General features: G+C 36.3%; 2 protein-coding genes and 1 pseudogene across 7 annotated transcripts in view; 2 read left to right on the top strand and 1 right to left on the bottom strand.

Moving 5' to 3' along the window:
* Nucleotides 1-12,702, top strand: part of TRMT13 (tRNA methyltransferase 13 homolog) — a 26,531-nt gene extending 13,829 nt beyond the window's left edge. For 3 of the 6 annotated variants that reach the window (XM_069478275.1, XM_069478276.1, XM_069478277.1), the window contains 4 exons: nucleotides 5,243-5,315; nucleotides 6,184-6,258; nucleotides 10,022-10,454; nucleotides 10,767-10,962. In XM_069478275.1, the coding sequence (XP_069334376.1) occupies nucleotides 5,243-5,315; nucleotides 6,184-6,258; nucleotides 10,022-10,454; nucleotides 10,767-10,962 (777 nt within the window). Of the gene's footprint in view, nucleotides 1-5,242; nucleotides 5,316-6,183; nucleotides 6,259-7,241; nucleotides 7,292-10,021; nucleotides 10,455-10,766 lie in introns of those variants that run through there. The other 3 variants (XM_069478278.1, XM_069478280.1, XM_069478279.1) reach the window with 2 other exon arrangements.
* LRRC39 (leucine rich repeat containing 39) overlaps nucleotides 10,582-16,542 on the bottom strand; it is a 17,682-nt gene continuing 11,721 nt past the window's right edge. Inside the window, exons 8-10 of the mRNA XM_069478282.1 lie at nucleotides 16,284-16,436; nucleotides 15,234-15,373; nucleotides 10,582-11,245 (exon numbers count right to left, since the gene is read on the bottom strand). Of these exons, the coding sequence (XP_069334383.1) occupies nucleotides 11,190-11,245; nucleotides 15,234-15,373; nucleotides 16,284-16,436 (349 nt within the window). The 3' untranslated portion in view covers nucleotides 10,582-11,189. The remainder of the gene's footprint in view (nucleotides 11,246-15,233; nucleotides 15,374-16,283; nucleotides 16,437-16,542) is intronic.
* LOC138390665 (small integral membrane protein 30-like) lies at nucleotides 12,865-13,044 on the top strand (annotated as a pseudogene).

A 16,542-nucleotide genomic window follows, 5' to 3' on the forward strand; every position in this document is an offset into this window, starting at 1 on the left:
TTGCTTCCTTTACCAGTATATAAAGAATGTCTTTGTCTTTTTTTTTTTTTTTTAACCATTGTTGATTTAAAGTCTATTTTATCTGATATGGGAATGGCTACGCTCACTCACTTTTGGTTTCTGTTTGCATGGAATTTTTTTTCTATCCCTTGACCTTGAATCTCTCTATGTTCTTGTGGGTTCAGTGTGTTTCCTAGAGACAGCAGATATTTGGGTTGTGTTTTTCCATCCATTCAGCTAGTCTGTGTTCTTTAAGGGAAGCATAAGAGCTGTGAGATTTAACTTTCGGGTGTTTATACACTGGTTCGTATCTATTATGCAGTTGCATGTGTAGTGTACTTTTGAGCACTTCCTGTAGGGCAGGTTCAGTAGTGACAAATTCCTTTAGCGTTTGCTTGTCTGGAAAAGGCTTGATTTCTTCATCATTTATGAAATTTAGTTTTGCAGGATACAAGATTCTTAGATGGCAATTGTTCTGCTTAAGAAGACTAAAAGTGGGGCCCCAATCCCTTTGGGCTTGTAAGGTCTCTACTGAGAAGTCTGCTGTTAGCCTGATGGTTCTCCTTTGTAGGTTAGTTGTTACTTTCATCTTGGAGCTTGTAGAATTTCCTCTTTCATTTTTAATTTCACTAGGTTAATGACTTGGGGTGTCTTGGAGATATTCTGTTTGCTACGAATCTTCTTGGTTTTCAGTGACCTTCTCGTATCTGGATATCCGAATCTCTGATGATGCCAGGGAAGTTCTCCTCAATAATTCCCTTGAATAATTTTTCCATGCTTTTTGCTTTTTCTTCTTCTAGGATACCTGGAATTCATATATTGGCTCATTTCACATAGTCCCATATTTCTCTGAGTGATTGTTCATTCTTCTTTTTCCTATGTCTTTGACTGAATGGGTTAGTTTAAAAGCCTTGTCTTCAAGCTCTGAGATTCTTTATTCTCCTTGGTCTAGTCTGTTAGTGAAGCTTTCTGCTGTATTTTGTAATTCCCTAAATGAGCCTTTCATTTCTTTAAGTTCTATCATATCCTTTCTTAGTCTCTTCAGTGAGTTCTTATTTTTCATTTGTGTCCTGAAATATTTTTTTGGTTTCTTTTTTCATTTTTCAACTTTCTCTTCAATTCTATTCATGTTTTTTGCCATCTGTATTTGGAATTCCATTTCTGACATTTTGACAATTTCCTTTTGGTTGGGGTCTGTTGCTGTAGATGCCTTGTGATCCTTTGAGGGTGTCAAACTAGCTTGTTTTTTCATGTAGCTAGAATTCTTTTGTTTGTTTCTCTCATCTGAAACCTCTTCTCTCAGCTCAGGGTTGATAGGTTTGCAGCGTACCTGTCCTCCTTTACTGGGAACTCTCCTACTTAGTGAGGAGGAGAAATCCCTGGATAGTGCTTTTGTATCCTACTACAGAGGATTGACCTGGCAGGAGAGGGGCGGATGCACTAAGAGCCTCTAAGACAGCTGTTCACCTATGTCATCCAGTTCCCCTGTAGTTGTCACAGTCCAAGCCAGTGCTGGTGGATACTCATTTGGATTGGTGGGTTGGTCCCAGGCTGCTGTTAAAAGCTTGGGCTGGGTGCTAGGCAAATCCCTTTCCATGGAGATCAGTGGCATGACCTTGGCTGGTGCCTGGGCAAGTCTTGTGACCTTGGCGATTTCCTGCACGGGTTGTGGGACTTTGGCAGGCTCTAGGGCAGGTCGTGGGACCGTCGGCAGCACCTGGGTGCATCACGGGACTACAACCAGTGGTAGGGCAAGGTGGGTCTTGGGAACTTGTTGAGTGTCTGTGTGGGATGCAGTACTTTTTCAGGAACCTGGACAGGTTGAGGGTCTTGGCCGGTACTTGGACAGGTTGTGGTACCACAGCCAGTGGTGGGGTGATTCCTCTGTCTATAGTGGCTGGCAAGACTAGTGTGAGGTGCAGTGCCCTGCCAGGGACTCACAGTGGCTGGAGCTCTCCCTCCACCAAGGTCTGACTATTGCAACTGCTGTGCTGTTATTCAGGTGGCAGTGGCAGTGCTATTGAGATGGCAAGATGACGGTGGCAGATGTTGGGGACTGATGGGCACCTGCTCTGTTCGGATCCCTCAGAGGCAGCAAGCAGGGAGTGTTGGGTAGTGCATGGCACCCAGTCACAGTGTGCATGAGAGAGGCTGCCCTCCCTCATCCCTCTCTGATACGGCAGGGATAATGGGGAGGCAGCTGCAGTGGAACTGACTCCTATGCAGACCGGGCACCCTGGGGCTGAGAGTGCAGATTGGTGTCTGTTGCCATGCCCTGGGACCAGAAGTTGGAGGGACCCCACCATGCCCATTCTCCAGTGCAATGCTGCTGTAGTCTCCAAGCTCCTTGATCAGTTTGGAGCCATGCTGTGGTGGAGGCCTCCTCGCAGCTTGGATCTCAGTGTCCTCTCGGGGAGTGCAGAGCCCCGGGGATCTCTCGCCTAACCCTTCCCCATGTGTGAACACCTCCCTCAGGTATCTTCCTGTCTTGCCGAGCAGATCACATTGCCTCTCTCTCTCCTGCTTTGGGTATCTCCAGTCACTTCTCTGATGATTCATAGTGCTCTCTCCAAAAGCATTGTTGGGAGAGGTCTATCCTCAAGTGGCTGTCTACCCACAATCTTTGATCATCTCCTTGAGAGCAGCAAGTACAGGCTGCTTCAAGTCTGGCATATTGGGCTCTCCCTCCAATTTCTTTAAGTTTTGATAATCTATTTATCTGAGTTCTTAAAATTATTTGCAGAGACAGGAAAATATGTAGAAAGAACCAAGCTCAAACTAGGAGTTAAGTCTTGGGTCCTCAGCTGGGCATGGTATCTCTCGCCTATAATCCCAGCACTTTGGGAGGCCATGGCAGAAGGATTGCTTGAGGCCAAGAGTTTGAGACCATCCTGGGCAACATAGCAAGCCCCTGTCTCTACAAAAAGTGAAAAAGTTAGCTGGGCATAGTGCTGTGTACCTGTAGTCCTAGCCATTTGGGAGACTGACATGGGAAGATTGAGCCCAGGAGTTCAAAATTACAGTGAACTATGCAACCTGAGTGACAAAGCGAGACCCTGTCTCTTAACAAAAAAAGTCTTGATTCCTACTTCTACCTTTGTCAGTAACTATTCATTCAGTAAGCAGTTACTGAGCATACTCCCAGGCACCAAGATAGATATTCATATATAAAGTCAAATAAGACAAGATGCCTATGCTTTATTACTTATGTTTAGAAAGGAGAGGCAAATAAATGAACGTTAGTAGTAAATTACATGTTAAAATATGCACAGAGTAGTGTGTGTTCCTAGGAAGGAGTGACAAGATTTATTGCAGGGAAAGACTGGAGAATGACTGACTACAGAGAAAAGATGATACTTCAGCCAAATCTTGAAAAGTAAATTAGTGTTTGCTAGATAGAGGGTTTGAAAAGCATTCTAGAAAGCAAAAGCAGTATAACCAAATGCTGAAACAACATGAAAACATGGAAACATTTCTGTGTTGTGTGAGAGCTTGGAGTGAGGTATAGTTCATCAGTGATGAGACTGGAGAGGAGTGCTAGGCTATGGAAGGTCTCATATTTTATGCTGAAGGAGGAGTTTGACTTTATCCTGCTATGTGTTAAGGATACAGTGGAAACAAGAGTTAGTTCTTACCTTGAAGAAGCTTATGTCTAGTGGAGTAGACATAAAAATATTTTGGTTCAGTATGCTAAGTGTGTTAGGATCATGGTAAGTACTTGATGCTATGGGAGCATGAAGATAGAACACCAACTGCAGTCTAGTGTGGGTCACAAAGGTTTCATGGAAAAAATGACACTTGAAAGGAGATTGAAAGAATATTTAAGAGTTGGTGAAGTAAAAAAGAGTCTTTAAATTTTTATCCTAGCTGGATACAGTGGCTTATGTGTGTAATCCTAGCACTTTGGGAAGCCAAGGTGGGAGGATCACTGGAGGCCAGAAGGTCAAGCTGATGGTGAGCTATGACCAGGCCACTGTACTCCATCCAGCCTGAGTGACGAAATGAGACCCTGTCTCTTAAAAAAAAAAAAGAGTTTATTCTAGCAGCACCATTAAAACTATGTCAGAAGAGTGATACTTAAAGGAGGAGGATTAATAATGAGACCATTTTTATCCAATAATCCAAGTAATGAGCCAGAGCTAAGGCTATTGCATTGGGATGGAGAGAAAGGGAAGAGTATGAGAAATGTTAGAATGTTGGAAACCACAAGACTTGGTGATTTATTATTCATCGAATATGAGAGAGAAGGAATAATTTTGAGTAGCATTTTTATGGCTCAAGTGACTTAAGTGGCGCTGTTCCCTGAGAGAGGGAATAAAGGAGGAGGAAGAGGAAAGATAGGTTTGGAGCAAGAAATAATGATTTCAGTTCTGGATGTGCTCAGTTTGTTGTTGAAGTAGAGCTTTCTAGTTCATAAATGGATATATGTCTCGTGCTCATTAGAGAGGTTTGGGCCACAAATGTAGATCAGTAAGCCATAGGCACATGGGTATAGATTAGAATTGCTATGATGTTTCAGGGAGAGTAAGAAGAGGAATGAGCTAAAAACAGTATGCTAGGAAAAAACCTCAGCAATTTTGTTCATTTGAATAGTGTTTCCAAATCTTCTTTAATTAGCTAGAATGCTACAGGGCCCTGCAGTTCAGGGAGAGAGTCCACTTCCAGTAGCTTCCAGACAAAATGAAAAGCCGTCTTAAAGTTTGCACTTAGTAAAAACAGCTGAAATGCATTGTGGGGCAGCAGTAACTGTAATGGCTGGTTTGCCAACCAGTGGGGTGGAATTAAAAATGCATTAAAATGTATATAAAAGAAAGTAAATAGCAGTGAGTCTTTGTTGGTTTTGACATACTTAAATGACTTGTTTCTCTTTGTGTGGCTAAGGAAAAAAAACTGTAAAAATAGAAGAAACTTTCCCTTTTGGAGCTTGAGTCATGTGAAAATTTATTATTAAAATGGACAGCTTCTTTCTTTTAAAAAAATAGTATGCTAGGGGTGACAAAGATAAAGGAAATAATGTATACATAATAATTGATAAAATTTTCAAGCCTTATAAAATGTGTGGTATTATTTGAGTTTTCAGCAATCTTAATTTTTTTATTCATTCTATTTTTAATACTAAAAGTAAGACGGAACCTTATTTGCTCTGAATTTTGAAAACAAATAGAAATCTTTTTATTTCCATAAAGCTTTGTTTTACACATAAAAAGTCATTCATTGTTACAATAATGTTTTGTTTGTGCAGGTAGATGGTAAACACAGAAAAAAAAATTCAGTGTTTGAAAGACTTCAAATTGATATTCAACATTTGTGTTTGAGTAAGTTGCATAACTTTCCATTGCTCTACTATAAATCATAGAAGTTTCAAACTGAGGGTTGCTTAGAAATCCAGTCATGCAGAACAGTATTTCAGGGAAAAGAGTAAAATTAATCCATTGTTATTATATAAATGTTTTATGTAACAGTTAAATAATGAATTAGAGTTGAAACTTAATTGCTTTTCATTACCAACTGGAAATGAAGTTTTATATTAGGGGGGAGTCTAAAAGTTTTGATAATATGTACTTATGTTGCTTCTTTGTCCTATTTAAATTAATTTTGAGTCTGTTCATACCATAAACTAGCCTTCTGCCTGTCATTAACATGACTTTGCCTAAACCATTAAAGAAAATTAGATAGTTCTCTACCTAGCTAATATGTAAGAATACTTCCTAGAGTTTTAAACTCTACCAAAGGAAATAAGTTGTTGCTGCGGAACTCACATTCCACACACACACACACACACACACACACAGACACACACACAGACGCACCTCATTCTCTTTAGAGTCCTTTCTATACTTTTTCTAAGTTTTTCAGATTATTATTTAAAAAGAAAGTAATGCAAATGTATCTCAGCAACTTCTTCCATCCACTAATTGTAATCCAACCTTGAGAAGCATACTATCATTTGCATATAAATTACTGTATTTAAAATTATTTACTGGATAAATTTTTTGATGTCATGAACACTAAACAATTTCTTAGGTTATATGTTGAGTTCTATAAAGTGAGAATGTTTTATTCCAGTCTCTTTCAGCCCTAAAATTCAAAGACTCTGATCAATTCTGTCTTTCAGAAGGCCACATTAACATGTACTTTCTCTCATGAGAAAGCTAACTTAATTCTCATTTTCTTTTTTTTCAGGCAAGATTCCTGTGCTAAGAGAAAGAAAACTACCCGTGGTAGGAATTGGAAAGCATCTGTGTGGTGTAGCAACAGGTATGTAAACAGTAATGTCTAAATTGACACATTAAGTTTTGACTTAACCTGGCTTCAGCCATTTCAGTGGTCTCTTTTGAATTCAGTGGTCTCTTTTGAATTCAGTGGTCTCTTTTTGATATCTTATGTTTACAACTCATTAGTCTTCATAGTAGCACTGGCCCTGTATTATATCAAATACAGAGCTTTCCTATTTATCTTCTCATTTTGGCCATTTTGCAGAATAATGTAATAGTTTTGTGTGTAAATACTGTGTCATATTGGCCTTAAAGTGCTTTGGAGTATATTTCAATCAAAAAAGGAAACAAACCATTTATGGAAACTGTATGATTCTACCTGAGAAGCTACTGATTTTTTTAGAGGAACCGCTTAGGAAGAACTCTGAAACCTCTCCCATTAGAGGATTATAATATTTCAGAATTCTGAGGAAAAAGAAAAAATAAATTTTAGGCAAAAGAATCTAGGCCAGGTGTAGTGAGTGGCTCTTGCTTGTAATCCTAGCACTTTGGGAGGCTGAGGCAGAAGGATTGCTTGAGGCCAGGAGTTTGAAACCATAGCGAGGGCAACATAGCGAGACTCTGTCTCTACAAAAAATTTAAAAAAAAAAATTGTTTTAATCTAAGCTATCTTGTCATAGCACTTCTGTTCATTACATCTAGCATGGTAAAGTGGAAACAGCATGTGTTTTGGAATCAGATAGTCTAGCCTTCAGCTCTGTTGCAGAACCTTGGCAAATTACTTAACCTCTCTGAGGTTTGGTTACCTCATCTATAAAACATGGATACTAATATAATTTACCAGACTACATGTAAGGTATCTGGCACATATTAGTGTTCAATAAATGTTAACTATTGTTACATCATCTTCCTGGCTCCTGCTAGTTTCATCATCTAGCCATTATGGGAAACTTGGAGCATCTATAAAACATTATTCAAATTGGGTAGAAATAGCTTTAAGTGCTTTTTTTTTTTTTTTTGAGACAGAGTCTCACTCTGTTGCCCAGGCTAGAGTGAGTGCTGTGGCGTCAGCCTAGCTCGCAGCAACCTCAAACTCCTGAGCTCAAGGGATCCTCCTGTCTCAGCCTCCCGAGTAGCTAGGACTACAGGCATGCACCACCATGCCCGGCTAATTTTTTCTATATATATTTTTAGCTGTCCATATAATTTCTTTCTATTTTTAGTAGAGATGGGGTCTCGCTCTTGCTAAGGCTGGTCTCGAACTCCTGAGCTCAAACGATCCGCCCACCTCGGCCTCCCAGAGTGCTAGGATTACAGGCGTGAGCCACCGCGCCCGGCCTAAGTGCTTTATATTTGTGTTGTCCTTCATAGCTTTCAGACTACAGTCCTGCACCGCATGACATTTTAGTCCACGACAGACTGCATATACAATGGTGGTCCCATAAGATTATAATACCATATTTGCACTACAACTTTTCTGTTTAGATACGTAAATACTTACCATTGTATTACAGTAGCCTGCAGTATTCACTACAGTAACATGCTGTATAGGTTTGTAGCCCAGGAGCAATAGGTTATACCTTGTACCTAGGTAACCTATAGGCTACCTATAGCCTAGATATAGGTAGTAGGCTATAACCTCTAGGTTTGTGTAAGTATTGTATACTTTGTGATGTTTGTGCAAGAATGAAATCACCTAACGACGCATTTCTTAGAACATATCCCCATTGATAAGCAACGCATAACTGTACTTTCATGTGCCTTATCTTATTAAAAGGCTTCTGAAGTAAACCAATTCCATCTTGGGGCAAGGGGAGGACATGCCTTTGCCTCTTCCATCTAATCCAAGTTTCTCAAAAATATAACCTACAGTGACCATTTCCCATGTTTTGCACACTTTTCCCCTTTGATTCGCTCTATCTCAATCCTCCCTACATCTCTGCTGCAGTTGCTTACCCTTTTTAAAATTCTCTTTTGTGACGCTCTTTTTTTCCTGGTTCTTCCCCTATATCTATGCCATTCTTTCTGTTTCTTTCATGGTCTCCTTCCACTACCTATCTTTTAAATATTAGTATTCAGACCCATCTGCTACACACCTAATGTGTTTCTCCTTCTTTAAACTCTTTAGTACCTCCCGATGACCTGCAGAATAAAGTCTAAGCTCTTTGACATAGCATCCTACTCTCAATCTGGCTTCTGCCTTCCTCTCTTAGCCATTCCTTCTTTCCATCTTTACTGTTTAGCAACATCAAACTCTGTGTAATTTTCCATTATACCATATTGTTTCTGCTATACCTGGAATTCCACCCCACCCACCCACTTACCCAAACAGAACAACTGGTCAATTTCTACTCTTCCTTCAGCTCTGTTGTCACCACTCTTATGGAGCCTCCTTAAATAAGATATGCCTTTTTAGTATTATCATGATACCCTCTGCATATCTTTACCTTATGGTATTTTAATTATCTGTTTATGTATCTAATTCTCCCACTATGCTATGAATTTTTTTGTCTCCATCTTTACTGTTCAGCAACATCAAACCCTGTGTACTTTTTCTGAGCATCGGCATATGCTAGTACAATGCTTGGTATATCACAGGAACTCAGTACATGTTGGAATGAATGAATAACCTTGGCCACCAGTTTGCTGTATTTCCTTGTCCCTCTCTAGCTATGTGACTTTGTCACTTAAAGGAGGTGTAGAGATAAATTGCTAAAGCTACATCTAATTCTGAAATAACTTAATTCTTTTAATAATTTTTCTGGTTATTCACATTTCTTAAGTCAAATATGAATAAAACTGTATCTATATATATTTTGTCAGAAAATAATAGTTTATGAAATAATAGATTAGCTATCAATTTCTCCAAATAATAGGTTTCTAATGTTTATTGAAGTAAATTCATATGTTGAATTAAATTTACTAGTGAAATATCAGATCATTTAATACTCACTTGTGATAACTTAAGGTCACAAAATTTTAAAAAATAGATACTGTTTTTGATTGAACAGACACAAAATGACAATCTAATAAGAAAATGCTTATTTTACATTTGGGGTCTTTCCAGTATTGTCAACAATATAACAATTTTCAGTGGGAAGCAGCCACAGTCATCAAAAAATTCATTTATTTAGTTTTAAAATGTACTAAGTTTTTTCATTTTAATATATAGTATACACCCACCTCTAAGTTTGTATTAATCATCATTACATCCTTAATACTTTGCACATGAAAGGCATTCAGTAAATGTTTGCTGAATGAATTGTAAATTCGGTAAGGCTACTTAGTGAGGCCTACTTTCCACATTCTGACACCTTTTTTCCACTCTGGTTCATCACTATTTGCTGTGACCATCTTACATTTCAAGACTGTCTTCTTGACCTACTAGTATCAGCCTAAGCAGAACTGCCTTTTTAAATTTCTTTTTTTGTGTTTCTTAAGCTGGTATATAAGTGTAAGTGAATAAATTCTTTCTATTCAAGTCCTTTCCTCAGCTAGCATAAAAGAAATGAGAGACAATTTAAGTAGTTGGACTAAAAGTTTTTCATATTGTAATCTTAAACTTTAGACAGTTTTATTAGAAGTAGGCTTTATGCAGAATAAATCATTAGAGAGAAGATAGTAAAGAAAGGGCAAATTTAAACAAAGTTGATAATTCTTGGTAGAATTATTACAAGTATAAAGCTAAGTAGGTTTTTATTGTTTCTTTTGTTAGGTTTTAAAAAACCATACTGTTTAATAAATGTAAAAAATATTTATTTTTAAAGATGATGTGGTTTGGGGGGGCCACATAATTGTGTTTGCAGATCTTGCATTACGATGTTTGGTTGAAACCTATGCTGCCAGTTGTGAGGAAAGAAATGAAGAACCTTTAGCCAAACGCATAAAGAATGATAAAACAGAAAAAGAAATTAACACTTTGGCCAAGGAAGGAAATGAAAAAAATGTCCCAGAGAAGTGGACTCCTGTGGCTGGCATTGTTATTGCACTCTGTTGTCACCACAGGTGTGATTGGAGACATTATGTGGGCAAAGAATATTTCAGGGCTCTAGGCCTTGGAGCAGTGGAATTTCACTATTTCCAGCGAATGAGTAGTTGGGCGACTTGTGGGATGCGGAAAACATCTTTGGAAGCCTCAACTATTACCGCAAAGAGGAAAGATAATCAGAATGATGACAGTGAAGAACATGATGATGGAGGATATAGAATCACAGATGACAGCACTAATAGTTTGCCTGGGTAAGTGACTACTTTTGTAATGCCCAACACTAAAGGAGAAATACTATTGCTGTACTTTCTTTTTAGATGACCATTACCAACAATTTAGTTGTGGAAATGTATTTTACAATCTTATTTTAGAATAAGTTAAAATATGCACATTTTTATTGTAGTCATAAATAAAATGTGTCTTGGAAGCATGGGACATAGCACCTAGTATTAATGTATTATGGTTTTTTTAGTAGTCTCTCAATAACTATAAATGACTAAAATAATTTTTTATAAATGTTTATAAAATTTTAATAATGTTTTATGTGTGTTTATTTGATTTAGGCTTCTTACTGTTGAAGAAAAGAAGAAAATAGGGCATCTTTGTAAACTGCTGATTGACCAAGGTCGAATCCAGTATTTGCAGCAGAAGGGATTCAGTCCTGCCTTACAATACTATACAGACCCTCTGGTGTCTTTGGAAAATGTATTGTTAACTGCTTTACCAAATCATTCTTCATCACCAGAAACAACTGCTTAATGGAAAAGAAATTTGAACATTATCTGTCTTCCACCAAAAAAATTTTTTAATTATATTTTTATATTCACGAAAATATAATTTAAATAACAGATAATATGAACTTTAAACAATGCTGTGGCCTCATTAAACTTTGGTAATAGCTTTGTTTTTTACTTCAGAGGTCCAAACATTAGAAAATTCACCAAATTCCTAAAGTAATCCTCTTCAGCAGGGCATCTTGAATTATATTATCCATCTGTATTTATAGAAATTGGTAAAGTAGTTGAACAGTTGACTTGGTGATCTGAAACACACATAATACATCAACATGTAATTAGCATGTTAACTTTCTATTTGTATTAATTTTGGAAATTTATTTTCTTTTAATATTATTTAATATTTTTTATTTCTCAAGTTCAAAATGTAATGATTAATTGTCAGTTTGTAACAAGGGCTAATCTAAGAATATGGCTTATGTGTGGATTTTTTTCCATGCAGATCTGGCAAAGACAATTGTAATTTTCTCACGTACAAATTCAGAGATGTTCACAATCAATTAATGAAATTACCTTAAGATTTCAAGAGCCATACCTGTATTTATATATTATCAGAATTTGTCCATTACAAACACCAAAAGTGAGATGTTTTCAAAGAAAAAAAGACTTTCACTTTTCACTTCATTTTTTGTTGCATAATTATCTAGTTAGAACTTTCAAAAAGATACTTATAATTCACAAATTAAATTTGAAATTTACAAATAACTTTGGAGTTAATTATCTCATATCTTTTATTAGGTCATCTTTTACATATATGAGTAAAACAATAAGTATGTTCGCTTCATACTTATTGTTTGGAAAAATATGTTTGGGAGAATAATTTGGAATAAAGTAGAAATTAGATAATGAAACCAAAAACCTTCTCACATTTAGGCCTTATTTAACTCATGAGTGGTTTCTATGCACAAGCAAATATTAAACCAAACATACGGTAGACTGTTATTCTCTTCCACATCTTATTTGTGTTTTGTTTCTGCCTTTATTTGTAAAAATTGTCTTAATTGTTGATATATTTGCCAAGACAAAGATCCAGAATTGCAAATTTTAGATATTATAATGCTATTCTGAGGTAACTATTTTTATCCTGTAGGTATAGATTACACAAATTGTAAATAAGAAGCCTAACCCATTTTTAATTCCTGAATAGTTTAATCTCTTATGTCTTATCAAACAGCCTCGGTTCAGACTCCAACCCTACCACTTCTCGGTTGTGTGACCTTGGGCATGCTATTTTATCTCTTTGTGCCTCAATTTCCTCCTCTTAAAATGAGGATGAGGAGAACAATAATGCCTACCTCACAAGGTTGTTGGGAGCATCAAATGAGATAACACAAATAAAATGCTTAGAATGGTTCCAAGCACAGAGTAAGAAGTCAATAAATATTAGCTAATAGTAGCAGTGGTAGTAATTCATGAATCTATTTTTAATAACATAATAGGCAGGCTTTGATTTTATTATCTCTTTGTTTAAGTTTATTAATGTTTTTCTCTTGTTGCAAGTTTTATGTCAAATATTATTACAGGAAGTAGTTTTATTGTTTTTTAAGTTAGTTACTCATGCGCCCTAATCAAGAGAACATAAATGAAGATAATACATCATTCAATAATGAACCTTATTTTATTGTGTCAGTGCTAATTTGTGTCAATAAATTTGTTTTGCATCATTCAACAATTTGTGTCCACAAATAAAATATATTCTACAACAACATTCCTGTAATGGCTGCTTCCTGGAGTAATAGGCTGTGTCACATGGAACCTCTTACTCTTAGCCTTAGCATCGGAGCTCTAGGAAGGGAAAATTTCAAGTCAGATAGAATTACATATATACCATTTCTTTGGAAACTTCAGCCCTCAAGATCCCAACCTCATGACATCAGTCTCAACACAATTGCTCTTAATCCTCATTTCACTGCTTTTTTGGCACTGCCTGTTGTTGAAGCAGTGGAAGCCAGAGATGCAGTCACTCTTGTTTGGTGTGGTTCTCAGCATTACAGGCACCTGTGCTTGCTTGGGGGTATATGCAAGGAAGAAAAATGGACAGATATGACTTTGAAGGACCTCCCAAGTCAAACCTCGGCCTGAAAACCTTTGTGCTATTGAGGCTAAACCTGAACTTTAGTGTCTGAAAGTTTCTAAGAAACAGTAAATAGGGGAGTTTCATATTCTTAGTTGTCTCTCTTAAAATGGGAACAAATTGATATATAAATTGGAAAAAATGTTTTCTCTACAAGTAATGCACTGAAAAATGCAGCCTATAATTTGTATTCGCTGGTTAGAAAGGGGGTCAAAGAAGTAAGATGGGTGAAATTTACATAAGTAATATTTCATACCTTTTCAATTTTCAAAGCATATGAAATAGGAAGAAGGAAACTCTTGTTCAGAATCCTAGGAAATTGTCAATGTTCATTTATAATCACTGCCTCCTGAATTGTTGAGGAGTCTTTTCTCCATATTTTTATTACATTTTTGGTTTATCTCCCAAGTTAATATTATATTTAGATATCAAATGGCCAAAAATTGAAACTTTCATCTCTGGGGAAAAAATTTAGAAAAATGTATTCAGTGTATCCAATATTGAAATGGAGAAAAGATTTAATGTGAAAAAAAAACCCTTTATATTAATTAAGTGAATAACAGCCAATGGTAAGAGAAGTACTCTATTAAAGATAAACCCATTATGTTGTAAAAAAAATAATAAAATATGTACAACAGGCATAATCTAATCTCAGTTATGTTTCATAAGACACACATACACACTCAAGTATTGTCATACTGGTACAGTCCTGGGGCCCATTTAGCTTAATGATACGTTTCTGACCATGGTTCCAGGTACCACCATATGGGAAGATAAGCTTGTCCTTCAACATGCCAGTCTTAGGTCAAGATTATTGTTTTTCCAACCTTGTTTATTTATCTTCACATGTCATGAGAAAGTGACTATGTGGGATATGCATATAGCTATTTCTTGACCAGAATTTGCAACTTCAGCAAACCCCTTCTTGAACTTTAGATGCATCTACACAATTACAGTGGCTTGTATGTCCCACAGGTGCATCAAATTTACTGTTAAAACTGCAAATCATCTGTTTCTACCACCTGCTTCTGCCTACCAAACCAGCTTCAGTACTTCATTCTCCATCTTAGCACTACCATCCATCTAGTTGCTTTAACCAAAAACTCAGATTCATTTTGAACTCCCTTCTCTCATCTTAATTCAATCATCAATTCTGTCTCCTACTCTTATACTTATATATTTATTCTTTGCTTTCCAAAACTAGGCCCCAAATTATTACAACTTTTTTCCCTGTCTTCCCCAACCTGTCCTCCAAGCTGTTGCATCTGTGACCTTGCTGCAATAGATCTAATCACCATTTCCTAAACATCCTCCACTGAATGTCTTCTAGCTGAAAAACTCATTGCTCAGATTACACTCATTTTTCAAACAATATATTTGCTACATTGAGTTGAACTGAAATCTACCTTTTTAAGTCAAAAGGTTATACATATAGCAAAATGTTACTCACATTTTAGTGAGTTATAAAACCATAATTTCTATTACTATCCTATTGTTTTGTATTCACAGAAAGGCTTTCTTTCCTTAATTAAAAAAATAAGTAATTAAAAATTATCAGAGACTGAAATCTGCATAGCAAAAGCTCACATTTCAACTGTTGGTTAAAATCTGTTAGCTGGGCGTGGTGGTACATGCCTAGAGTCCCAGCTACTCTGAAGGCTGAGGCAGGAGGATCACTTGAGCTCAGGCGTTCAAAGATGCAGTGCGCTATGACTGCACCTGTGAATTGCCACTGCACTCCAGCCTGAGCAACAGCAAAATGCCATCTCTTTTTCCATTCCTAGACAAAATGCTTTTTGCTATTTGTGAATTGTAGAAAAAGAGGAAATGACACGGAAGGTCAATTCATGTTCAAACAGATGTGTGTGACGAGCTGGTAGAATGAGGTAGTGAAGCTTTAAGAATCACATCTTCATCGGTTGTGCAAATGCTTAGCCAAAGAATTTATTTCCTGACTCCACTTGAAAGATGTTAAATATCTTTACAACCTCTCTCCATTTCACTTCTTTTCTTACCACAATACTGACCAAGAGATCAGAAATTGACAGAAAAGGCAAGATGGAATGAGAAATCCATAAAGGAATTAATAAAAAGGTAGAAGTTAATTATATTCACATTCCTCTACCAAAGAAGAATATTTAATCTGTTATATACAAATGTACCTGCTCTTCTCCGTGACTCTTGTATGTACATGTGCATAAACTGAAGGCCAAATAATTCCCGTTCCTCTTCTTCATCTACGCTTTCACTGGGAGGGAGTGTTACTTCCAATCTCAGTGGGTTGTCTCTGAAGTTGACAAACCTAGCAGTTCACCAGAAAACGGTATTTTTATAGGTGAAATAGAAGTGTACATTTATTTTTCTGGAGAAAGATCAAGTGATAATATACTAAATTATTCTTTTTTAATGGGTTTCAATAACTAAACATCTTGGTGGGATGTGATACATCTCAAGAATCTTTTAAGTTTCTTTCTTAGAAGGAAAAAATATTATTAACAGCTTTAGACAACTTAACTTTCAAAGCTTGTAAAAGTAACTATTAACCCACAGCATATATTTAATGTGATCCAGTTTAACTTTTAAGAGCAATTTTAATGCATCTTAAATATACAATTAATGCTATGAGCTTAGTTTCTGCTATTTTATAGACCTGTGTGTCATTTTGTCTTCGCCATCTAGTACAAGGCAGATAGTTGCTGAATAAGGAAATGAATGAATGAATGATTTAGTTGTGGAAGTGTGGTGTTTTGGTGTGTATTCTCTATGTCAGGAAATTAAATTTTGAAATGAAAACACTTTAGAGAGTTTCAATAATAATTAGCAAAAAGTTCTATCTACTGTTGGTAACATTTGCTTGTGTCCATTTGTAGTGATTTAGCAGGAAATAATTACTATTTTTATGCTTTTGATTTTCATATTGTAAATGAGCTTTGTTAGCTACATAATTTTCATAAAAATGTCACCAACAGAGGACATTTCTTAAAGCTGGTAAAACCTAATACTGCTTTAGTTTCAAAGATTCTTTCCTGAATACACAGACCAGTATTATATGAATCCTATTCGTCAAATTATAGAATTTCAACATTGGAAAAGATTTTTTAAATGTATCCATTCATATAAATAAGAACCCAAATTTATTAATAACAATCTCTATATTGCTTTGTTCTGTGGCCAGAAAGAAACATGTCAGTTTTGTATCTATAACTTTTTACCTCAGATTTGCCATTTCTTCCATGCAAACTGGGATATCTTGCAGTTTATTGTTGCTGAGAACAAGAGTACCCAGATTTTTCATTTTGCTAATTGTCTCCGGCAAGCATGTTATTTCATTCCGTTGCAGCCATAATGTATGTAGACTTTGCATTCTGAAAAATTAGAAGAGGTTTCAGCAATTAATCACACATAATATGCTGGATTTATGATGTTAAAATAATAAGAACCATAATATGGTTCTCATTATGTTAAAAATCA

The sequence above is a fragment of the Eulemur rufifrons genome, chromosome 8 (assembly GCF_041146395.1).
Source record: "Eulemur rufifrons isolate Redbay chromosome 8, OSU_ERuf_1, whole genome shotgun sequence".
NCBI lineage: Eukaryota > Metazoa > Chordata > Mammalia > Primates > Lemuridae > Eulemur > Eulemur rufifrons.